The following is a 22,839-nucleotide window of genomic DNA, read 5'->3' as shown; positions in this document are numbered from 1 at the left end:
AGGCCATTAGTTTCGCCGTTACAATGGCGTCAATTGCATCAAACCCTCTGTCCGACAGTCCACACCTTGCGTTACCACCGCGCGCAAGTTTGTACCGCTCAAGCTGTCGCCAATAGCAACACAACTACCTCGAAACGACCCTTCCACACTACTCAAACTCGATCAGCTCTCGGGCCTTCTCGAAAAGCACCATCTGTTCGAAATGAAGAGAACAGAGGGGTACCCCAGGATGTGTTGGTATCCCGCGGTGGAGTGAAACTAGACCGTGATGGGTTTTGGAATAGATATTGTATTGCGCATGTTGAACCAACGTTGGTTGAGTTCAAAGAATTTACACGCCAAATGTATGAGGCTTACCAGGACCAACTACCGCCGGGTGTCAACTTGGCGACGTTCGCGTCTGTGGGTGAACAGTTGATCAAGCTATCGCACTCGCAGTTCCCTTCCGCAAGTCTTGTGCGGAGTATCTCAATAGGTGAGTTCAAGTCCCAAATTAGTATATAGGAAAGGCTATGTGGATATTTTGATACTAACTATACACTTTGTTATAGATGTCGACGCCGTTTATCGAATCGCGGTCGCTCTTGCAGATCTTCAGAAAGGCCACTACGTTTATCAATGGGCGTTGACCAGCTGCGCAAAAGCGAATTCACGCCGAGCCCTTGTCGAACTCGTGAACCGGTATATCGACACGGAAGGTGTGGACATTTATCGGAACACCGAGTGCATAGCGAAGGTCAAAGACTTGGCTCTCAAAGATGAATTTCCTCATGCGATTATGCTATATGCCAAACTTCTCATCTGGCGTGGTGAGAATGCAGAAGCCGCCCGGCTTCTAGAGCAGAGGATTCTGCCATATATACAACCCACTCGCAAACACCCTGGTCTTTGGGAGGACATAAAGTTATCGAACAATTTCGATTCACCCTGGCGAATGTACGCTGTTGCTGTTGAGCAGGAACAGGGTCTAGCGGGCATCCAGAGGGCCACGCACCGAGCCGCTTTAGAATTCCACGACCCAACCGCTATGGCTGACTATGCCATCTCAGCGTTGGAAACGGAGGCCCCCAATAAATACGAGGTGTATGAGTCGTACATGTCCGCCGCTGCAGTGGGGGGACACACTCCAGCCTGCCTTCACATTGCCAATTTCTATTACCGCACCTTCCAAGGCGAATTCGCCACCGAAGCAGAGAGAAACGCCAAAAAGAGGGAAGAGGCTAATGCCGCGCGCAACGCCTTATTGCAACGATTCGAACCCATAGCAAACTGGGTTTATACGTTGTTCAACCAACCCATGGATCACATGGCATACCGCATGCTCGCGATGGAATGGTACGAGCTTGCTTTTGATAAGGGCAGCAGTGAGGCTGGGTATATCCTAGCTATGCTCTTCCGCGAGGAAGGCGACATGGAGAAGAGCCGTGAGGTGTACAATCTTACTGCTCAAAAGGGTCTTCCAACCACGGTGCCAAAGAAAGGCCTGGTGGAGATGAGGGATAAGTGGGAAGACCAAACCTTCCAACCTGGTCTGCCTCCTAAGCTTCTGAGGCTTTCTTAGATGGCCTCGAGCTGTTGTGTCGTGTTTATGTCTCTGCTGTACATTTTCTTTTGCCCGTATCACACTCTGTATCATAGAAATGTTTCTTTTTGGGCCTTGATTGATACCTTTTCTTCTATATATTCCCCGCTTCCAAGCATTCATGTCTCATCTCGCTTATTCCATGCTGAACTGACAGAAAGAGAAAGTAAAATATCAAAACTGTCGTTATGATTGAAGAAAAAGAATCAAACGCCATCGCTGTTTCATCCCCGAATCCAAATTTCTTTCCCTCATGCCAAACCCATTCACAGACTCCAATCCAACAACCAAGATATTTGAAGGATGATAATACCAACACAAGAAAAGAAGAGAAAAAGAACCTTCCAAGGAATGACAAGAACCCCGAACAATCACCGCCTCTTTTTTCCCTTCCCCTTCCCATGTCCCCTCGTCTTCAACTCCACAAACCCAAGCTCCTTCAACCCCTCCGCAAGAATCGACGAATCCCTCATCCCAGGAAAATCTTTAGCAGGATACACTCGGAACGGATTAGACCACGCCTCCGCAAGAATCGGCATCGACTGCCCCGTATCCTCAACAGAGCCCCAATTCATTAATCGGAATTGGAGCCTATAAAGGCCCGCGGAGCGAATCGAGAGATCCGCGAATATGAAAAAGGTAGCTGGTTGGTGGAGACGGGAGGCGGCGTGGTTGTAGGCGTTGTAAGAGGGGTTGTCGAGATGGGAATCGGGTATGGAGGACGGGTGTGCGGGTGCGGAGTTGGGATCTGGGTCTTCGTCGACATAGAAGGGGGACATGAAGGCTTTTCCGGAGAGTAATGGTGTTTCGAAGTTGTCGTCTGTGCGGGCGATGCCGTCTGATTCACGTTCTCTTTCCCTTTCCCGTTCTCGTTCTCTATCGCGATTCCGATTCCGATCTTGATCTCGGTCGTGATCGCGCTCGCGCTCGCGCTCGCGCGGATGTGTTTCGGTTGGTTCAGCCCATGGTAGAGAAGGCGAGACGGGGAATAGTAGACAGCCCACTGTGAAGCGGGGGTCTTGGAGGAGATCCCGGTCTTCTTGGGAGTTGGAGTCGAAGTCGGTAAGGAGGATCTGCACGATTGGGGGAGGGTCGACTGGGCGACGGTCTCTGTCGCCTGCGCCGCAGGCTCGTGCTGCGATGGGCTGTTGTCGGATGTGGAGATGGTATCGGGATTGGGTTGATGGTCGTCTGGGCGGTGGAGGCGGTGATGGTGATTGTGGTTCTGGTTCATGGTGGAGGAGTTTGTCGAAGCCGTGTGGCATTCTATAGTTCGGGTTTCGGGATTGAGGTTTCGGGTCTTGGTGGGTGCTGGGTAGGATGGGATTGAATGGGTGGGTTGCTGCGCTTTTGTCCGACCAGACGGGACTGGGCATGGCCGTGGACGAATTGCTGTGTCTATATGAATTTTGTGGTTAGAATGGGGGTTCTTGTTCGAATGTCTCCCTGTGTTGTGTAACCTGTCACAAATGTGACATGATAGGAGGGATTTATTCGAAATCTCAAACCGAAGACATCGCATCAGGACGGACCACTGACAGATAGAGATGGTTCAATCGACAGAAACGAAAAGAGAGGGACTTTACTGGGACTCCACATCGTATGTCCAGCTCCGGTGACTATCATAGTCACGGGCATGGATCGAAGTTGGATATGCTCTCTCTTCAGGTGGGTTGTAATAACCGCGGACATCAGAGGTTCCTGGGGGTTGCTGATAGGATCGCAGAGGGAGTGCTTGTGGCATAGGTTGTGTGTTCATGTAGGCATTGTCGGAGGAGAGCATATACCGTGGATCTGCGCTTCTCTCATGAAGAACCAAAGCAGGAAGCCTTGGGCCAATGGGCGGCGCCCCGAGTATAGGGCGCTCATAGCTTGTGCTCTGTATGATCTGTCGAGGTTCATGTCGGTATGGATAGGGCATGGGTGCCGGGGCGTGGTGTTGAGTGCGGGGGACCGAATCGATGTATGGCCGTTCCGGTGTGGATTTCCCACATTGCTGTGGCGGTGGCCTCGACATCTATCGACTTGCGCAAGCGCCAACGGGTGGTCCTTGTGTTATACTTTTAGATATTGCCGTATTCGGGTTTGTTTCAGATGAGGCATTGAATATAACCCACGAAACGATCAGATAATCACAATCAGAACAAAGTCAATGTCCCAGGTAGAAATTATGTATGTTGGGAATGGGAAAGAGAAGAAAGAAGATGGCAAAAATGCATATCCGGTCAATGAAGGCATCTGATAAACTGCATGTGAATGCAGCCGGTTAAGAGCAAGACCGCATGACACGACTTCGGTATGATCCTTTTTTTTTTTTTTTTTTCTTCGCTGGCCCTGTGAAATTGGATCTATACTTCCCTCGGGGGAATTCGTTGGCCACCGATTTTCCTCAGGAACCGGGAAAAAAAAAACGTCCACGCACAGCAAAATTTAAACACCCCTGTCCGGTTTCCCCGGGTTATCCAATCACCCGAGAGTTGGAATATGACAGGGACCCAGTGGGAATGGCACCAACAGTATGGATACTCCGTACTTTGCCTGCTTTAGTAGAAATACATCTTGGGTTGATGCTCTACGATTGGGTGCTGTATCCACCGATGATGATAAAGGGAAGAGCCGGGGGAACGGGCCGAGCGGGTTTTGCCACGAGAAGGGGAGAGACCAAGACTAAGTGGGTGTCTGTGGACATGGGTGTGTGGGCTGTGCCTCCATGGGAATGGTGCGTGGAGCTGAATGAACTAGAGACTTGTTCCTGGCAGAAATTGGCAGAAACTGGCGGGGATCTCTGATCCCTCGAAAGACGGTCAGGCAATCGAATATGAGTGGAAGTCGTTCTGCATTGTGGAACTCTCGTGTATAACTGGGAAGGCATTTTTCCTGGGAACCGGGGTGCTCTGAAGTATCTCGTGTCGCTAGTGTATAGGTCGCCTGTTTTCGACCTATAGGGGTAGTGCAAACGGGGCGGGGGGAAAAAAGACAAAGCTAACAAAGTCCTTGCGGGATTGTGCCTTTTTGCGAACCGGTCTACGGGGTTGTAGTGGGCCATAAATTGGACGATAAAGAGGATTATCGTGCCTTAGCCCGTCCCAAATGTGCTCCGTACGGTGTACTCCGTACGAAGTACCGAGTACGGTGTAACGGGCCTTAGAGTAGAAAACTCAGATCTCCGCTTTATAGAGTACAAGAAGAGAAAATTTGCCGGATGCTGACCGACAAGCCTTAGGAGCAACTGGTATCGACCCGGTTTCCAAATCCTAAGTGGCTGGAGCTGGAAGCTGCCGTGAGGCGCGGTGATTGGCGTTCAACCGTTGCTTGGCAATCCTCTCGAAAAAGATCTGCCTCGCCTGCCCCCACAATGGGGAACCTGGAAGCTGTGTTCACTAGGACTGGTGATAAGTGGGCTAATCTTGATAGGTATACGATGTAGTAGTCCCGGGCCATACTTTCAAGAGTAAGCTTTTCGGAGGAAAACCCAGAAGTATATCAATCGGCAAGTTCATCAGATAGCTTTCCTGGAATTCAAAAGTCAATTACCATTCCAGGACAACGCTCTTACCATTGCACCCGTGGGTCTCCGAGTGGACTTGGACAATTCTAATTGGGGACGAGGTAATGATCGTTTGCTGTCAGATCGATCGGCGAGGCAGCTACGGAGTACTTTGGACAATTTTGCGAAGGCGAACGAACTAAGGTTAGATAGATGGAGTTCAATGGGTCCAAGCGCTAGCGACGATAGATTGTCGCTACGAATAATGGACCCGAGAATTGTGCCTACATCATATGTGGCGTTTTGCCAATGCTGTGGGCCATTTTTGAAGATTTTGCAGCCCAATGTTTGAAGATTAAGTCCGGAATTGGAATTCTTCGATCTGCAAATGCAGGACTTTAACAAGGGTGACCGTTCGAGCTCTCAATCTCATCGGCAGATGTAGGAACTCAGACCCTGCGAACCTTCGCGTTAGTTCTCATACGTCAACTTTAGAATAGACGCAGATCACAATGACCTCACTGGAATGCTTGGTGGATGAGAATCGAAGATATGATATAGGGTGATTGAGAACCCACATGAGTCGAAAATTTTTGGTATGCACCCTCATGTAAGAAGTGTGGCTACGTTAGCGGTTCATTGTACGGAGTAGTTCTCCAGTACAATGAGACGACTGCCCCCTTGAGAGCCTTGCAGATCTGCGGTTGTTGCGTGCTGCAGGAGTGTAAGAATTCGGGGCTCCATGTGCTCGTCGTCGCACAACCGGCTAGAAGAGGAAGAGATATTCTGACAAACACCATATATAGCTAGCCACATCTAAGACTTCGAGGGCCTCGGTATGGAATACAGTAGGTGGCGTCCCCCGTCCTTGCCGATGATCCTGGTATTGTAAATGGTGTGGGTGGCTTGATCCCGTGGAGAATCCATCTCAGTGCGTGTCATTCGCATCTGCGAGGGCACCGAGGCAAACCGAGCCGGGATCAGAATCCTAGCCAACTGCCGATCGAAACTGTTGATTGGCAGGCGTAAGTTCATGCGTAGGGATATCTTAGATTTTAGACGAGCCGAACATCGTAAACCTTTCGCTTGTCGAGAATATGAGAGTGATTTTGGAGATGGAAGAGCCGAGAAGGATAAGCCCGGCGACTACAACGTGGTACATCTAGATTCTACCGACGAACATCACCGCTCAGTCATATCAACATTCCATAATTCATCTGTCCACATAGCATTTTCATGATTTCATAGGTATTTCACATAAAACGTAGGGAAAGACTCAATACTCTAGATCTGCACTTGGATCTACATCCAGATAGTAAGGTCCCCAGCAATTTCGAGGAAGAGTCCGTGGACCACTGGTAGGACTGGCTGAGAGCGTGAGATGCATCAAGGCACCGAGAGGGCCATCCGAAGGCGCTGGGCCACAGTCAATAATACCGGTGTTCTGCCCAACGTAAAGCCCGAGGAGTTCCCCGTGATGGCGGTCCCAAACCACGATGTAACCTGATGGCTGCCATGGTTCGTCTGGACCATACCGCATATCCATGCAGCCGAGTTGCATCAAATGTAAGTTGTGGATCCCCATTTGAGGAACTCCGTGAATGATCAATCGAGCCCGAATAAGGCCTAGGGTAGATGGGGTCATAGGCTCAGACAAATCATGCAGCGCCGGGATTTGGGAGTTAGAAAATTCAACCGGTGAGTGTTCTGGTACCCATCGGAGTTCGAGCGACTCAAATTTGGAGCGAATTAATTCATCAAGTCGTGCTGGATTATAATCAAGATTAGTGACGATCTCCTGGGGTTGTCCGTCGTGATCATTCAACAGATCTACGACTCTGCCGAGTGTAGCCGGAGACTTGGAGCAGCCATGAATGTAAAGCTCTGCATATAGCTGTCCTGTATGATCAGAACCAACAGATTTGCTATCAATTCTAGGCAAAAGTTGATCATCAAATGATCCCCAGATTGATTGTGAGGGATCTAAGGCCGTACTGAAATGGCTTTGACGCTTGGTGTTCCATTCAATACTCATCCTTCGATCCATGTCCTCAAGGCAAAACTCAAGTAGTTCGAGGTAGTCCCCTCCCCTCACTAGGTCAGGTAGTGCCTCACCCACAATAGCATCATCAAGGAAGAATCGAACGTTCGAGAATTTCGCAATGAATGGCAAGTTATCACCACAACGTTGAGAGATATCTTCCAAAAATTTCACTGCTATTCGAGACTGAACATTTTGGACTAGAGCAAGCACTACCTGATAGGCAGCGATGCAGCTTCCAGAGTTCTTAGGCTGAATGTTCTTCAAAAAACGAGACCAACATTTGTGAAGCATCTCATCATCCCCAAGCCTAACAAGTAGACATATATAATCATGGGCCTTGTTTTCAGAATTGAACTGGTTGCCAGTTTGATCGGTACATTGCGCCCAGAACAAGGTCTCATGCAAATTGTGGTCCTGGGTCACGAATTCCCCTTCGCCTGTGAACCCAGCAAGGATGGGATTGGGGTCATAGTATTGATCCTCAAAAGCTTTGCAGTCAAGTGCTTCAGAGTAACATCGGACTATCCGCAAACTTTCCCTGAGACTTAGGGTTGGAAAGCCCATCTGGTGGTGCCCATCCAAGAATTGTTTGAGATCTGAAGGCGAAAGCTCAAAACATGCAAAGCATAACGCTATACTGTACATTTTAGGGTGGATAGGAAGCCGGAGACGCTTCAGCCTTGCCAACAAGTCATGTAGCACCGACAGGATTTCTGGCAATGTGTTGTTCTGTTGACAGCGCCGCAAAGCGTAATACAATGGCAAACAGTCACCAGTCTGCAAGAGTTCTGCTTCACGTTTGCTGTTGATATATCTCTCAATTAGGCTCCGCAAGGAAGAGATATTGGCAATGTGGCTATTGGCATCCCACGACAACTCTTGACTCCGTGATGTAAGCCCTTTGAGGGAGGTCCACAACGTGGGAGGTGGTGTATTGAGCTTCCATTCGGCGACAAAAAGTTCACGAAGATACCCAGATAAGATCTCGTTAGTATTCTGGTCATGAATTGGCTTAGTTGAATCCGTCAGGGCGAACCGAAGCAATTCAGATGGTGATGGGTCATGGGGTCGTTTAATTGTTGCAGGGTAGAGGTTGCGCACCAATTGCCGTGACAACATATTCCCAGTGTTAAGCCGTCGCCTTGGTTGCAGCAGCAGCAACCGAGTGTGCAGCCCTCCCATATCGACTAGAGTAAAGCTGATCTGAGATGTGGAGAACCTTGGAAGATAAACATGGACCGATAAGGGGGCTAAGTCTGGGGTTTGGCTGGCAGATAAAGGGCGGTATGAGAGGCGGTATTGGACCGCATTCGCGCTTTTATTTCATCTTCAACCAGCTTCCATTTACTATCAACCTAGCTGCCAACAAAACAAGTGCCGCCTTCCATACATAGCTGCTTTTGATCTATTGATCAACCCACGGAAATTATGGTTCAAACCAGAAATGCGGATAAATCCGCGAAGGACGAGGCGAGCCAAGAACAGTCCATTGAGCAACCGACCGAGCAGCCTACCGAGAACTCGAGCGAATCGGCTGTCGCAACTTCCGAAACCAAGGCCGAGACTCAACCAGAAGACGCAAAGGATGATGCAGCATCCAAAGCGCGTGAGAGAATGAATAGGTTTAAAGCCCTACAGGCTCGAGCTGTAAGTGGTCCTTAGAAATGGCTTGCGCGGATCAATAGACTTGGCCAGTCAAACCCCTTCGCATAACTGACACAATACATAGAAATCTGCAACGGAGCGCAACCTCAAAGAGACTGCAGCCGAGTCCCAGCGTCTGACCACAGACCCGGCCCTGCTAAACACGTTGTCCCGCAAGCATGCATTCGCCTCCCACAACCTTCTCAAAGCTGACACGGAAGCCGGCGGAGAAGATTTCGAACGCAAGCGCGCATGGGACTGGACAGTCGATGAATCAGAGAAGTGGGATAGGCGCATGGAGAAGAAGCAACGCCACCGAGATGACGTGGCTTTCCAGGACTACACTCAGGATGCCCGGAAGATTTACAAGAGACAGTTGAGGGAAATGGCGCCGAACTTGGAGTCCTACGAGAAAGACAAGCTTGCTGCGATCGAAAGAGCCGCGGCTAATGGCGATCTCGAGATCGTGGAGACCGAGGACGGTGAAATGATTGCAATCGATAAGAACGGTACCTTCTATTCCACCGCGGACTCGACTGGCTTTACGGAGAGCAAACCAGACCGGGCTGCTGTTGATAGACTGGTCAACGATATCCAGAAGGCAGAGGAGGTGCGCCTTAAGAAACGCAAGGAGCGCCGTGGTGGTGATGATGACGCGGATGTGACATATATCAACGAGAAGAACAGGCAGTTCAACCAGAAACTCGCTCGCTTCTACAACAAGGTCAGTGTTCTCTTGCTCTGTCTCTGTGTGATCGTTACGCTAACAGTGTTTTTAGTACACCACCGAAATTCGGGACAGCTTCGAACGTGGCACCATGATCTAATTTGAATGTGAAATTGATTGCGATATTTTACATGAGTGGAATTTCTGAGCTATCCAGTTGTACTTGGGCATGGTCTCAGTCAACAAGCAGAGATTCCACGCGATTTCCCATCTGTCCAAAAAAAAAAACTTTGTTTTACAAAGATACAAGTCACTTCACCACTCAACAAACCTAAAGCATCGTCTTTCGCCAGGCTTTTGTTGCAAGTGCCTCAATCTGTTTTGTTCCGACTGCACCCTTGGTGGACTCATCTTCCAATGCCTCGACCACCGCTTCGCTCACAACATCGGCTTTGAGGGGCTTTTCAGCCATACTTCCGAGGAACCCAAGCTTATTCCCGAGGAATGTGTTGAACTCCGAGGCAACAAAGCCACCCATTGCAATTGGTAGCGTGAACTTCCGACTCGAGTCGTATATGAAACCCGGGCGTATGAAGACGCTTCGTAAGTCCGGGAGGGTGGATGTGATAGTTGCCTCTGCTTCTCTCTTAGTACTGATGTACCTGGCTGGCAGAATCGGTGCCCCAGCTGCCGCAGAGATGTAAACGAAGGTCGGAACATGTTCATTGGTGGACTCTTGGGCTAGTGCAATTGCTAAATCACACATGTGTCAGCTTTCGAAACAGACTTTAGAACTCTTGTACGCACCTGAATCTCGATTCATCAGCTCATAGGTCAGCTGCCCATCTTTCTCCTTTGGCTCCAAAGCCTCGCCCTCTTTTCTTGTTAGAAGGTTCTGGCTTCCAAGCTTAGATGTACTAAAAGCTCGTTGGAGGCCACTGAGAATTGGTTCTCTCCCTTGCACAACACCCTTGTAGTCGGCTTCCAAGAGAATGCCCATAGAGTGGACAACAGCAGAGGCACCATGCAAGTGTGGCTTGTAGCTCTCTGGCTTGAGGATATCGGCCTTGGCCCATTCCACGGAGCCTGCCCAGCTGGGCCGTTCCCGGGAATCGGTTACTGTCTCCCACCGGGGCTCACCAGATCGACTAAACAAAGATCAGTCATGTGCTCTTCCGTAGATCCATGCATAGGCGGGAAAGCTACCTTAATGATATAACTGTCCATCCCCTTGCTGTTGCGGCTTTACAAATTCTGGATCCTGAAATAGCTAGTCAGTATAATGATATTAATATTTTGCACTGGTTGGGCATCGCAAACCCAAAAATCCGCTTCCTCCAGCGACGACTAGTCTTTTGGTCGGCATGCTGTAGCTGTGGGATAGCTCCGGAGAATGATATCACTCAATAATCGGAACAATTGTCCAGGCTATTTAGGCTCGCAATTGACACTTCAAAGTCGAGTCCAGACAGTCAATATCAAGCTCCTCAATAAACGAAACAATTAAATAGTTCAAGGTATTTGTCTCTTGACTAGAACTTGGAAGGGGCGTTCGGCATCATTCGCCTTCTTGTCGGCCCACTTGCACTGACGGATTATCTTTATTCCGCGACTTTCTTGCGCCCTTGTTCTGGACAATCCGTTCCTAGTTGGTTCTACATTCTTCAATCAACTCACAAGATGGTATCCGCAACAGGAAACAAGCGCGTCAGGGTAAGCTTCAAGTCCTGGAAAATATCAAAATCAAACTAACACGCTCACAGGGCGTCTCGGTGTTCCGACCATTCGGTACGCAAAGCGCGCATCATCGCCGACAGTCACAAGCTAATAAACACAGTATTTGGCAGTATAGCACACCCCTTTGATCCTGAGAATAAGCCCCCAGGCTGTCCTCCAGACCACACCCACAGGTGGGAAATATTCGTCAAGGGAGTCAACGGCGAGGACATTTCCTACTGGCTGAAGAAAGTCCAATTCAAGCTGCACGAAACATATGCCCACAATGTGCGCTCGATCGAGCAGCCGCCCTTTGAGGTTTCCGAAACCGGCTGGGGTGAATTCGAGATCCAGATCAAGCTCTACTTTGTGCCTGAGTCAAACGAGAAGCCGCAAACCCTGTGGCATAGTTTGAAATTACACCCTTACGGCCCGGATGCAGAGGGAATGAAGGAACGTCGGGAAACGGTGATCAGCCAGAACTACGAAGAGATCATTTTCAATGAGCCCATTGAGCCGTTCTACGAGATTCTCACCGGAGGCTTTGCTGGTGGTCAGCCTGGCAAGAGCAAGGGAAAGAACACCAAACAGATTGGAAACGGCAGGACGGCGGATATTCCGATGAGTGATGCGCCTGGAAACCCATACAGTCGGATGACCGAGAGGAAAGAGCTTGATCGCATGGCCGAGGCTACTCAGACAGTTGAGCAGATGATCAGGGAAGAGAAGGAGCGCCTGATTGAGAGGGAGAAGTATCTGGCCAAGCTGCGAGAGAGTGAGGGTGTGCCCGCCAACACGAAGAAACGGTGATTGCTTCACACGCTTCTCTCAAGCCAAGAAGCCAGGTCATCGCTATGTGGCTAGCTTTTAAGCATCCCCATCAGAATGTGCCTGGGCAACAACCCTCATCACCCCATTTTAAACCTTCCTTAGTGCTGGGAGCTTCTCGAGGCTCTACTGCCCCGAACGGCCGAAGTTCGTCTCTCTACGCCTCTGATCATCGCGTGGCCACAAAATCCCATCTGTCTGTTTCCACTGAATTCATCAGAACTATTGCATTATATGCCAGCTCCGACCAACAAGCTCGAATATCTGCGGTCTCGCAGGTTTGTCCCTGGGACTCACATGGGGCCCTTTTCTCGTTACCCGCGAGGTGGAGCACTGCAGACCATGCTTTAAGGAGTCCTGGGAATGCACCAGGGGTTCCATTCGACCCAAATCCATACCAAGTTTACAACAAGGTTGACTTCGGGGGTCTACCACTTAGCTGCGAAAGGGAACATGTTCCACAAGGATACAGTCCTATTCTAGATCTTGGGACGTATCCCAGCTAGTTCGTGATATGATACTTTGATTAGGAAGGTCATTTTGAACCATAGTACTGGCGGCAACCAGCCAACATAACATCAATTTACAATATGAAAACACAAATCCATATCACAAAACATTCGTTCAATCATCGCAGGTCAATCATCGCAAGCCCATTTTGACACCTAGCACTTAGCATCTTGAACCGTATCTCTGGTCTTTTTCAGGAAAGGTATCAAGTCCGTGCCACCAGTCCCAGCAAGCTTAGTTTTTGCCCCTGTTTCCTTCATTTGAGAGCTAGCCGTAGCTAGATTCATTTTCCCCGTTCCCTGTTCAACTGGATTAGGCTGTCTAGACGCCATAACAATGTATCGGGTGACCATCTGAATGTGTGTATCGCGGAAAGCCTTGAGTTCATTCACAGCTGCGTTGTATGCATCCTTGGGCGGTTGAACCGGCGAGTCCAGTATAAACGGACGAACGCTAGCCCGAGCAGATAGCTCTTCAAGGAAGCGTCTATGCGGACCAGGCATGTAGTCTCGCATTTGCTGTCTTTGGTGTCAATACATATTCCCACATGTCTAGGGACATAGACACTGAAGACCAATATTCCGTGATGTTCTTACCTGAATGAAACTCGGACCACTAGCCTGCTTTCCATCTGTCGCAGAGTGCTTGATACCAAGGAAAATATCAAGTGCCTGGATCAGCGAGCTCTGTGCATTACTCCCACCACTCAATTGTAGCCAATTTTCTGGTTTTTCCACTCCATCACTATCACCAACATCATAGTACACACCCCTGGGAAGACCGGCATGACCCATATTCTTGCTGCCAGCCAGGAACGGCCGAAGCTGGTGGAAGAAGACAGCAGGTTTGTTGTGCTCATACATCCTTTTCAGAGTCAATGTGAGATCGCATAAACCGTCGGCAAACCTGCACAACAGGGCAGTGACTAGGTCTAGGTCGTTGGCAGCAACTGCCTTGAAAGCATCCCGCATCAGCGAGATGAGCTTGATGCCTTTGGCCTCTACGGCAACGGAGATCACCATGAACCATTCCTCATCTTTTGTGCCGGTGAAGGAGGTCTGAACGTGGAGGTTGTCTGGGTCTGTGATATCTGCTTCTGGGTGGGAAGGTATGAAGTTCCATAGTGTAAGGCCGGCGTAGGTGGCGCAGGCGGGAAGCTCGAGATGTGTTGATATCTCAAGGAAAGGCTTTGAGATTGATGGGGGAAGTCTCTGTTGTCTGGGTGTTAGAGATTTCTTCAAACGGAAAGGAAAGGGTGGCATATGCTTACGTCTTTTGGGGTCTCTCCTCCCCAGATATAGCCATGAGCGAGATATCCCATGATAACACATGCTCGTCGCCATTCTGGTTCTGTCTGAAGATGCTCGGTCGTGTAGACGGGCATATTATCAATTTTCACGCGGATTTGGCTTGTTTGGATCAGGTTCGGGAGTTGGCTGGCTATATCCTCCCAGGTCTCGTAATAGGGGTTTGAGAGCCTGGCCAGCGGAGGGCCATCTGAGAGAAAGCCCTGCTTGGCATAACCTTCGAAAAGATCATTGAGAACAGCATCTGTTGATTGCAGCATTGTGGATAGTGGTTGTGGAGGAGCGTGCGTTCGGGAGGGAGAACAACGCCTGGTGTGGTATAAACAAAGACAAAGGGGGAAGAGCGTCTTTTAGATTTATAGTGCAAGAATTGCTTGGTACTATACGGCCTCGTTATTGAAGTATCTTACTACATCGGCTCGCATCGGGCCATTTAGTCAAAACATCTATACAATCCGGAAGATATCCGGATCTATATCCGTGTTCCGCCTCTTCGCGGTTGGATACGATAACCGTAGTTGATCCATAGATAGGCTTAGTTTTAGTTGGTTCAACACTTAAGAACAAATAAAATGTTGGGAATTTAAAGCAGTTCTCTGTTACGCCGAAATACCTAATAGAAAGGAGGTGTTCTTTGGGTTTGAGGGTGCGGTCAAGACTTGAAGAGTTAGGATCAAACATATACACCGGTTGTTAGGCCGCGCGAGATGGCTCTTTCTTTTCGCTTTAGTGCTCACCCATTGCCGCTTTTTGCTTAGTAAATCCGAGAGAGATCACTATACTCTTAGTTGATGATTCATTCTACATGTAAACATAAGTTGCTTGCTCCGAAGAAAACACCTGTAGATCGAGTGGTTCCCTTTTTCAATAAATCGCAGCTGAAGAACATGAAATTTTCATTTTAGTCGATGTTAGCCAATTAGGGAAATTATACCTATCATCTATTTGTGCCCTCGAATCCTCTTTACCCCTCCCTATGGTACTTTCTTGCGTTTATCGCCATCAAATCAATTCTCTCAAAGAGTCTGATACAGAGAAGGACAAAACCAGCTTCACCAATTTGCACTCTTCCATTCTTTCTGTCTGACACTGCGAAGATGCTAGCTTAAGAGATGGGTAGAACTAAATATATAAGATATACGTATTTGGATTCAATCAAAAACTAAAATAAAAATAAAGACCTCGCCTTCTATCTAGGAGTTGCATCTGCCATCACATTGCCTTATTTCCCTTCCGCAGCCGCGGCCGCAGCCTTCGCCTTATCATCAATGGTCTTGGCAATAGCCGGGCGAGCCTTGATACGGTTCAACCAGGAATTAACATGCGGGAAGTTCTTCTCGAGATCCATTTCGTTCGACCAGAAGAGCGCAGCCACCTCGAACCACGGCACAAAAGCAGCATCGACATAGCTGTACTTGCCGCCAACTAGGTACTCCTTGTTCTGGAGCGATCGGTTGAGCACGCCCGAAACACGACGGATCTCGTTAACATAGCGTTCGACCGCACTAGGTACCTTCTCGGGGTGGTAGATCGTAAACCAGGCGGCCTGCCCGAAGTACGGTCCCTGGCCGGACACCTGGTAGTGTAGCCACTGCTTGCTTTCGTAGTACTCCTTCGAGCCGGTGATGAAGCTGATGGTGTGTTGCTTGTCGTATGTGTCCACTAGGTACTCGAGGATGGCGCCAGATTCCCAGATGGTGATTCCGGTGTTTGGATCCTCGAGGGCGGGAACACGACCGTTAGGATTGATAGACTCGTAGGGTTCCTTCTTTAGGTCGCCGATATCGACCATCTTAGGCTCGTAGGGAAGCTTGAGCTCTTCTAGGACCATGAGGACCTTCCAGGGATTAGGCGTGCCGGCATGGCCCCGGAGGGTCCAGAGAGTGAGGGTTTTGAGAGACATGTCGAGTGAATGATTGATTGATTTGGAGAAAGATAGTTCGATACAGAGACAACAATTATCGAGGGTTGGTCTACTTAAATACGCCGGTGTACTCCAACATCAGGACATGAATTATTCAGTTCGGCACTCGAGAAGACCGAACGCTTGGTAAGCTCGATAGTTGATTCTCTCGTCAGCTGGACTTTTCATTCTCTTGCGCTTTTACCTTAGGTATCAACATAAATCAACATAAACCACGGAGACTATACAGCCAACCCTGGAACTCGGGACGTTGATTGGACCTGGTCATCAACACAAACAGCACAAACCAAACAAACATGGGGGGGATTAATAATTGCAGAGCATTCTAAGGTTGGTCTTTCAAACAGCACAAACAGCATAATCTATGACACAAACAAAAGTTACTTGCTGGGCATGACTTGAGTACTGACTGGGCACAGATAAGCGGCGCCACCCTGGGAAATTCGCATTGGCTGCTACCTCAATACATACGTCGCCAATCCAACAAAGAAACTGTTTTGCTACTCCAACATTTTGATTGCTTTTCTTTGCTGGGCTGCATAGTACGCAAACCATCTGCAAATATTCCTGCGTTATGATGCATTCAATGCATTCAATGCATGATGTATATTTTTTATGTTCCCCGTCGAAATCAAATAAATAATAATAGAATGATGTAACGATAGCCATGTGGTCAACCACTAATGAACAGTATGGAGACGGATCGGGGAGGCGGAAGCGGAAGATGATCCGTGTTAGTAGTGTTGCAGTTCCTTTGGACATCCCTGGTCTCCGATTTGGCGCTTGCCTTATAAAAAGCAAATACATTTCCCCAGTTGTGTTAAATATCCTCTTCCCCTCCAAGTTGGTTATAACTCAAATCCTATACCATATTCGACACATTTCATAGCATTTATCACCAACATGACGAGTACCAAAGTGTCCAAGCCGGTATTCCCTGCAGAGGCAGCATCACAAGAGTATGCTGCGTCTCTGGATGCAGCGGACCCTCTGCGTGAATTCCGCGACCAATTTATCATTCCCTCCAAGGCGAATCTCGCCACGAAGAAGCTCGCAAAGCCAGGTGAGAACTAGATCCCTGCGGGGCCTAAATTATAAGTTTGATTGTTGCTAACAAGCTCATGTAGGTCTCTCATCAGAGCCTAGCACGTACTTTTGCGGTAACTCATTGGGCATCCAGCCCAAGGCCGTGTCGAAGTATATGGAAGCTCAGTTGGATACTTGGTCATCTATCGGTGTCTGTGGACACTTCACCGATCTTGAAGACTCACCATTAAAACAATGGCAGCTCCTATCTGAACAGGCGGCTGCTTCCATGTCCCGCATTGTCGGGGCCGCACCTGAAGAGGTCGCAGCCATGGGAACGTTGACAACGAACCTCCACCTTTTGCTTGCAAGCTTCTATAAGCCAACTGAGACCAAGCGGAAGATTCTCATGGATTGGAAGGCATTCCCTAGTGATCATGTGAGTGACAACCTACAATAGAAATGATCCTCCCAGGATCAACAATGTGATCATCCACCACTAACATGTTTATAGTATGCAATTGAATCACACATTGCCTGGCATGGCATAGATTCAAAGGAGAACATGATTCTCATTGGCCCAGATGAGGGACAACACGAAATCTCGACAGAGAAGATCCTGGCCTATATCGACGAGCATGCAGAAACCGCAGCGCTTCTTCTTCTCCCCGGTATCCAATACTACACCGGACAGCTATTTGACATCCCAACAATCACCAAGTACGCCCAATCAAAGAACCTCGTCGTTGGCTGGGATTTGGCACACGCATTTGGAAATGTGGATGTGAAGCTGCACGACTGGAATGTTGATTTCGCGGCTTGGTGCACATACAAGTACGGCAATGCCGGGCCCGGTGCGATGGGTGGTCTTTTCGTGCATGAGAGACATGGTCAGGTCGATTATAGCGCTGGGCCAGATTCTCCTCAGTTCCGTCACCGCTTGACAGGATGGTACGGTGGTGATCTGTCGGTGAGGTTTAAGATGGATAACAGTTAGTTTCTTCCTATTCCTGTGGTGCGAGGCATGTTCTAGCATATACTAATCACCAGCAGAGTTCAAACCTATCCCCGGAGCCGGAGGCTTCCAGGTCTCTAACCCCTCCGTTATTGATCTGACCTGTCTTTGTGCGGCAATGTCCGTCTTCGATCAGACCTCCATGGCCGATATACGCCAAAAGTCATTGAAGCTGACGGCGTATCTGGAGTTCCTGCTTCTGAAGGATACCGACGAGGAGACTCGCTTGTTCGATATTATCACTCCCTCAGACCCTAATGCTCGAGGCGCTCAACTGAGTGTCTTGCTCAAGCCTGGCTTGCTGCACAAGGTATCCGAACGACTGCAGAATGAGGGTATCATTTGTGACAAGCGGGAGCCGGGCGTTGTTCGTGTGGCGCCAGTGCCATTGTACAACACTTTCTCTGAGGTGTTCAACTTCGTCAAGGAATTCAAGGGCTCCTTGGCCTCGTCGTAGTTGATGAATAATATTATGAAAATAAAATTAGTTCGCTGTTTATGAGAGCCTGTGACGCAATCCTTTTCTTCTTGGTGGTGTTCTCAGTAGTCTTGTTGGATGTCTTTTGATATTTCTTCTTCGATATCTTCTCACTGTTCTCAAGACTTATAGCTAGACCGCAGAAAAAAGGCTTAAATGTATAGAAGACTTTTCTATGTATAACCTCAGACAAATGTGGATCAAACGTTGAGTAAAATAATGCAATGCACCATGAACAATATGCCGTGGAATTTTGTAGCTATTCAACCTCAGGATTAAAGAATAGATAAAGATACACAAGAGTTGAAGCCTGCTGTTGCAAGCCCTTAGAAATTCCCAACACTTTCCCAGTTATCACCACTGCGTAGAAACTCCTGCCCCTGAGAAAAGAAATTGGCAGCAAGAATAGAGAACTCATCATTGGACATTGTCAAATGCTGGGGGGAGACCAAAGATGTTGTTGGGTAGTCCTGACCAGGAAAGGGGGCGTTGGCACCGAATGATTGGGACCGAGGATTTGGTGTATCTTGTTCCTGGACACTCAGCCGGAACGGCGGAGGCAAAGGCGACGTTTGAGATACTTCTGCGCCCGCAGAAGAAGAACCGGCATAAAGTGACTCCCCGAATAGACGGCGAGCAGAGTCTGTATCGCTGTTGGATGAGTATTCGAGAATTTCCCAGAATCGGGATAGGTCGATTAGAAGGCTTTGGTTTTGCGCGCCTGGGTCTGATTGGTAGGTTGCCGAGACTGCGTCTTCTAGTCGCTGTAATCTGTGTGCCTGTTGATATGAATTGAGGTGTTAGATTGTTATTTTAACTAAAAGGAGATCCGAGAGAGCGGAATTTCATACCAATTGCGCCATGTGTGGCCACCTTTCTCCCATTGTTTGCACGAACTTGACACATTTGGCAAATCTTTCACGCTTATGTTCTCTGATAGTCAAATCATCTGTGAAACTGAGTTGCAGCTCTATTGTAGCGACGACGGCGGCGCTGTAGCCTAGTAACGGATCTGATACTTGAAACGACTTCTCTTCAAAGCAGTTTATGAAGTGAATGATCCAGGTTGTGTGCGAGGAGATCAAGTCCGAGGTGTGCTGTAAGAAGATCTCTGGGATAGTACTCCGGAAATTCCGAAGACTGAGGGAGAGAAGCAGTGGATGATTGAGTAGACAAAGGCTGGTATGATATATGAATTGATTCAGAAACCACGGGCCCCAATATTCACGATGCATTTGTAATTCCTCAAGAGAGCGTTCACCGAGGTTGGCTGGCTTGAACCGATGAAGATACGGCATGCGAGTCTCGAGGTCCATTTGCAAAGCGAGAATTTTCGAGTATTCGGAATGAGGAGACCATGGTGGGACATTGCTTGGGCGTCCGTGAAGTCGCACGTATCGTGCTGTCCTTGCAAATACTTCGCTCAGCACTACCACATATGCAATGATTCCTTCATCTTGCATGTCACTTCGCCGGATTTCGCCGGTAGATGGCCCCGGAGAGAGGAAGCGTGGAGGTCGTGCCGGGCTTTTGGGATATGGAGGGCCCCCGGCTTGTGGTATGTCCGGGATTGGGAAGTCACCGCCATGTAGTCTTTTGAGAAGACATATACTCCAGAAGCAACGTCTACGTTCTTCGCGGACTATGGTACTGGTTGGTGAACGGGGCTCTTGTCCGAGATTGGCACACTGAGCAAGGTTCATTGCCAAGCTGCTGTGAATGCTGGAACGATGTGTATTACCGTCTGGTAGATACTATTAGCTCAGGTTTAAATGTTGGAAATGTTGAGCTCGTACTCGTGAAGTCGACCAAGCTCAGAATACATAGACATTGAAGCGTCGAAAGCTCGACTGGCCCTTCTGAGACTCTTTTCATAACGAGGCCTCGAGCAACCTCAGCATAGCTATTTATCAGGTTGGTGGAATCGGCCCTGTTGCGGTAAGTGTATGAAAAGCGAAAGGCAAGTGCCAATATAGCAAAAAGAAGCTCTGTGTCGCGTGTCTGCAGAGTGGAAAGAAAGCTATCCCTGTAGAAAAGAGGTAAAGGCTGAGAGTCACAGTATAGCAAATATAGCTCCGCAATGGGAATAATCTCCTCCCATGGTGGTAGGGTAATAGACGAGCTTGGCATTGACAACGCCGCAGAAGGAACAAGAGATTCTGTAGGTATTTGCGGGTCATTCCTCGAGCTGCAGCATGTTTCTACGAGTAAGTAATTGCTCAAATAGGGATCCTGCATGTTCTTACCCAAGTACATCCAGAACCTCTCCCACTTTGCTTTCAAGGCTTCGCAGTCTATCTTCCTATGATGGCATTAGTATTTGGACAAAGGCCGTGGGGCTTGCATTAAGAAAAAAAAGGAATACTCACCAAAACCCGAGATGTTCGAGGTTCTGAATCATTGGGCCTTGGACTCAAGTCGGGAAGTGGCCGACGCCTTTCGTCGGCGTATAGACATTGTTGTCGTAGCCTAGCACACAAAGAACAGACTGGCTGCTCTCCGGGGCATTTTGCTTTCTTGCGCCTGAGAAATTGGTTAACAGCTACCTCTTTTAACAACCCAGATGGTCTGGTACCTGCAAGGTTCACAGGCCTGACGAACCCGCTTGGTGGGCCTCTCTGAATAGGTGAAACTCTCGTCTTCCATTGTTATATCTGTGAGAGTCAAAAATCAGGACGCACGGCTCTCAATGAGGACAGCCATACTAGAAGCATGGGGTGTTCCAAGAGCCCAATTGGCAGACTATACCAAAAGAGATAATTTCAGTGCATGGTCTTGCTTCGGGGGATATACGGATTCGAACGAGTAAAGCCGTTGTATATTATGGCCCTAAAGCCGGAAGTCACCCGTGAAATTGGCCAGTGGACCTCCCGAGGCTGTGAAACCGCTGAGTAATCAACTGTGAAGCATTCGGGCAACTTCGGGAGGGCCCATGGACGTGGGGCCGCGCCTGGGCTTCGGGGCTTGAATCCTACGATGCCAACCGTCTTGGGCATCACGTCCACGGGCCCAGCCTCATTCATGATCAGCTTTTGTTGTACTATTTTCTGAGCAGATATTAATGAATGACCTCGTACGTCCTGAGCCACGTGTGTCTAACCATGTCTGTCAAAAGGTATATATCTTAGTCTCATATAGAAATTCTTCTGTAACCCATTTGGCACAAGCCTATAATCCCCAAGCGCAACCCGATTTCACGTGCTATCTATGCACGAAGGCACATATTTGGAACTGAAGATATGGCATGTTCCAAGACTGTGTTGATTGCGATCGCTGCTATGTTGGAGACTTTCGGAATTCCTAAAGCTTGCCACAGGAGTATCAAACAATCGGACTTATACTACATATGTATATAACTACCACAGAAGTTATAAAGAGTACAACGCTCTGTAAAAGGAGATCGACCCAACGCTTGCCTAAACTCGGAATGACCTAGGCAAGTCATGCGTCATCCATTCCGACCTTCCCCGGATAAGACATCTCTCCACTGCGGTACATACGAGGAAGCTTGGAATACTGTGCTTCATGGTGAGCAGGATTGCTATCGTCACTTGGATGCTTGATAGGTCCAACAAAGGTCAAAATAGCTCAGCTTCGGCTTGCTGTGATTCATAACACAACCATCTCTATTCTATCGAAAATAGTACCACCCAGCTTGGGGCGAGGAATCCGAACGAGTACTTCTGTGAGACTGTGGAAACGATATATGGCAGCATCTCTTGGATTGGCGCTTGAATTGATGATATGTACAGCTCCAAATCTGTGTGGCTGCCAACCCATCTAACCCCTTCCTGGAGTAGAAATACACCACCCAAAAACAACTGATGCCGCAGCTTGAATAACCAACGGAACTCAAATGGCATCATTTATCTGTCAGACTAGGTCTCAGGAACTATAATCTAGTACCAAGTCTTGTGGCCCTGTATAAAGAAGTCAGCATGTGAACGTATTAGATTGGTTACTCGTGCTTCTCGTCGGAGCATGAGAAGTAGCGGGTTGGGTGCAACTAACGAGAACCATGCGGCACATGGCGTAGGTGGTAGCTATTGTCTATTAGTTTTCTATGCTCGACCGGATCTCATATCGGAAGATGGGTCCACTCACCAGCACCGAGGCCGTAGACCGAGAGGAGGTAGGGGTACATGATGTAACCGGAGCGGGAGGTCTGCGAGACAATGTCAATGTTAGTTTCTTGTTCTTTCCAAAGCTCAATTGAGGGCATATGCCCCTTCCGGAGTGTACTGACCTTGTACCATTGGCGCTTGCCATCGTGGTTCTGGAAGAGACGCTGGTAGTAGGGCACACGGTTCTCACGGAACACGAAGCTAAGCAGAGCCAACTAGTCAGTATAATCTGCAATAATATGGCGGGATAGCAGGGCCCCGCAGCAGCATCAATCGCAATTGGACTCCGAAGATCGCGGGAGGAAATTCGATGGGCGCACTCTCAAGATCGGGTTTGTGCGCGGGGGGCTTGTGTTGCGATTCGAAGGGAGTACATACCCAGCCATGCGGGAGCTAGTAGCACGGAACATTTTCGCGGTTGGAAGCGAAGAAGGAGCGGGGATGTGAAGTACGACGGGGGCAAGATGTGGATGTGAAGTTGGTCCCG

General features: G+C 48.7%; 12 protein-coding genes across 12 annotated transcripts; 4 read left to right on the top strand and 8 right to left on the bottom strand.

Moving 5' to 3' along the window:
* Positions 1-342: 342 nt before the first annotated feature.
* PEX2_031860 (uncharacterized protein) lies at positions 343-1,561 on the top strand (the record flags this gene model as incomplete). Its single annotated transcript, XM_016740461.1, has 2 exons — positions 343-475; positions 552-1,561. 2 exons carry the CDS (start codon positions 343-345, stop codon positions 1,559-1,561), a joined length of 1,143 nt encoding a protein of 380 aa, XP_016592963.1.
* Positions 1,562-1,953: 392 nt separating this feature from the next.
* PEX2_031850 (velvet factor family protein) lies at positions 1,954-2,958 on the bottom strand (the record flags this gene model as incomplete). Its single annotated transcript, XM_016740460.1, has 1 exon — positions 1,954-2,958. One exon carries the CDS (start codon positions 2,956-2,958, stop codon positions 1,954-1,956), a length of 1,005 nt encoding a protein of 334 aa, XP_016592962.1.
* A 3,387-nt stretch (positions 2,959-6,345) lies between these two features.
* Positions 6,346-8,295, bottom strand: PEX2_031840 (uncharacterized protein; the record flags this gene model as incomplete). Its single annotated transcript, XM_016740459.1, has 1 exon — positions 6,346-8,295. The coding sequence occupies one exon, from the start codon at positions 8,293-8,295 to the stop codon at positions 6,346-6,348; it is 1,950 nt and encodes a 649-aa protein (XP_016592961.1).
* Positions 8,296-8,541: 246 nt separating this feature from the next.
* Positions 8,542-9,584, top strand: PEX2_031830 (pre-mRNA-splicing factor SYF2; the record flags this gene model as incomplete). Its single annotated transcript, XM_016740458.1, has 3 exons — positions 8,542-8,760; positions 8,843-9,481; positions 9,537-9,584. 3 exons carry the CDS (start codon positions 8,542-8,544, stop codon positions 9,582-9,584), a joined length of 906 nt encoding a protein of 301 aa, XP_016592960.1.
* A 171-nt stretch (positions 9,585-9,755) lies between these two features.
* horA (ubiquinone biosynthesis protein COQ11) lies at positions 9,756-10,790 on the bottom strand (the record flags this gene model as incomplete). The annotated part of the gene is made up of 4 exons (XM_016740457.1): positions 9,756-10,177; positions 10,232-10,572; positions 10,631-10,685; positions 10,745-10,790. The coding sequence occupies 4 exons, from the start codon at positions 10,788-10,790 to the stop codon at positions 9,756-9,758; spliced, it is 864 nt and encodes a 287-aa protein (XP_016592959.1).
* A 314-nt stretch (positions 10,791-11,104) lies between these two features.
* Positions 11,105-11,950, top strand: yaf9 (YEATS domain-containing protein YAF9; the record flags this gene model as incomplete). Its single annotated transcript, XM_016740456.1, has 3 exons — positions 11,105-11,137; positions 11,188-11,212; positions 11,262-11,950. 3 exons carry the CDS (start codon positions 11,105-11,107, stop codon positions 11,948-11,950), a joined length of 747 nt encoding a protein of 248 aa, XP_016592958.1.
* Positions 11,951-12,633: 683 nt separating this feature from the next.
* PEX2_031800 (indoleamine 2,3-dioxygenase) lies at positions 12,634-14,045 on the bottom strand (the record flags this gene model as incomplete). The annotated part of the gene is made up of 3 exons (XM_016740455.1): positions 12,634-12,996; positions 13,075-13,689; positions 13,749-14,045. The coding sequence occupies 3 exons, from the start codon at positions 14,043-14,045 to the stop codon at positions 12,634-12,636; spliced, it is 1,275 nt and encodes a 424-aa protein (XP_016592957.1).
* A 962-nt stretch (positions 14,046-15,007) lies between these two features.
* Positions 15,008-15,688, bottom strand: PEX2_031790 (glutathione S-transferase family protein; the record flags this gene model as incomplete). The annotated part of the gene is made up of 1 exon (XM_016740454.1): positions 15,008-15,688. The coding sequence occupies one exon, from the start codon at positions 15,686-15,688 to the stop codon at positions 15,008-15,010; it is 681 nt and encodes a 226-aa protein (XP_016592956.1).
* A 924-nt stretch (positions 15,689-16,612) lies between these two features.
* PEX2_031780 (Pyridoxal phosphate-dependent transferase, major region, subdomain 2) lies at positions 16,613-18,207 on the top strand (the record flags this gene model as incomplete). Its single annotated transcript, XM_016740453.1, has 4 exons — positions 16,613-16,772; positions 16,837-17,174; positions 17,250-17,727; positions 17,789-18,207. The coding sequence occupies 4 exons, from the start codon at positions 16,613-16,615 to the stop codon at positions 18,205-18,207; spliced, it is 1,395 nt and encodes a 464-aa protein (XP_016592955.1).
* A 347-nt stretch (positions 18,208-18,554) lies between these two features.
* Positions 18,555-19,544, bottom strand: PEX2_031770 (uncharacterized protein; the record flags this gene model as incomplete). Its single annotated transcript, XM_016740452.1, has 2 exons — positions 18,555-19,007; positions 19,080-19,544. 2 exons carry the CDS (start codon positions 19,542-19,544, stop codon positions 18,555-18,557), a joined length of 918 nt encoding a protein of 305 aa, XP_016592954.1.
* A 421-nt stretch (positions 19,545-19,965) lies between these two features.
* Positions 19,966-20,358, bottom strand: PEX2_031760 (fungal specific transcription factor domain-containing protein; the record flags this gene model as incomplete). The annotated part of the gene is made up of 1 exon (XM_016740451.1): positions 19,966-20,358. The coding sequence occupies one exon, from the start codon at positions 20,356-20,358 to the stop codon at positions 19,966-19,968; it is 393 nt and encodes a 130-aa protein (XP_016592953.1).
* A 1,769-nt stretch (positions 20,359-22,127) lies between these two features.
* On the bottom strand, positions 22,128-22,762 carry PEX2_031750 (cytochrome c oxidase subunit 7; the record flags this gene model as incomplete). The annotated part of the gene is made up of 4 exons (XM_016740450.1): positions 22,128-22,148; positions 22,240-22,271; positions 22,333-22,553; positions 22,731-22,762. The coding sequence occupies 4 exons, from the start codon at positions 22,760-22,762 to the stop codon at positions 22,128-22,130; spliced, it is 306 nt and encodes a 101-aa protein (XP_016592952.1).
* Positions 22,763-22,839: the final 77 nt, after the last annotated feature.

This window comes from Penicillium expansum (genome assembly GCF_000769745.1).
Source record: "Penicillium expansum strain MD-8 chromosome Unknown contig88, whole genome shotgun sequence".
In the NCBI taxonomy this organism is placed as follows: Eukaryota; Fungi; Ascomycota; class Eurotiomycetes; order Eurotiales; family Aspergillaceae; genus Penicillium; species Penicillium expansum.
The sequence above is the reverse complement of the archived record's forward strand: the minus strand, read 5'-3'. Positions and strand labels throughout refer to the sequence as shown.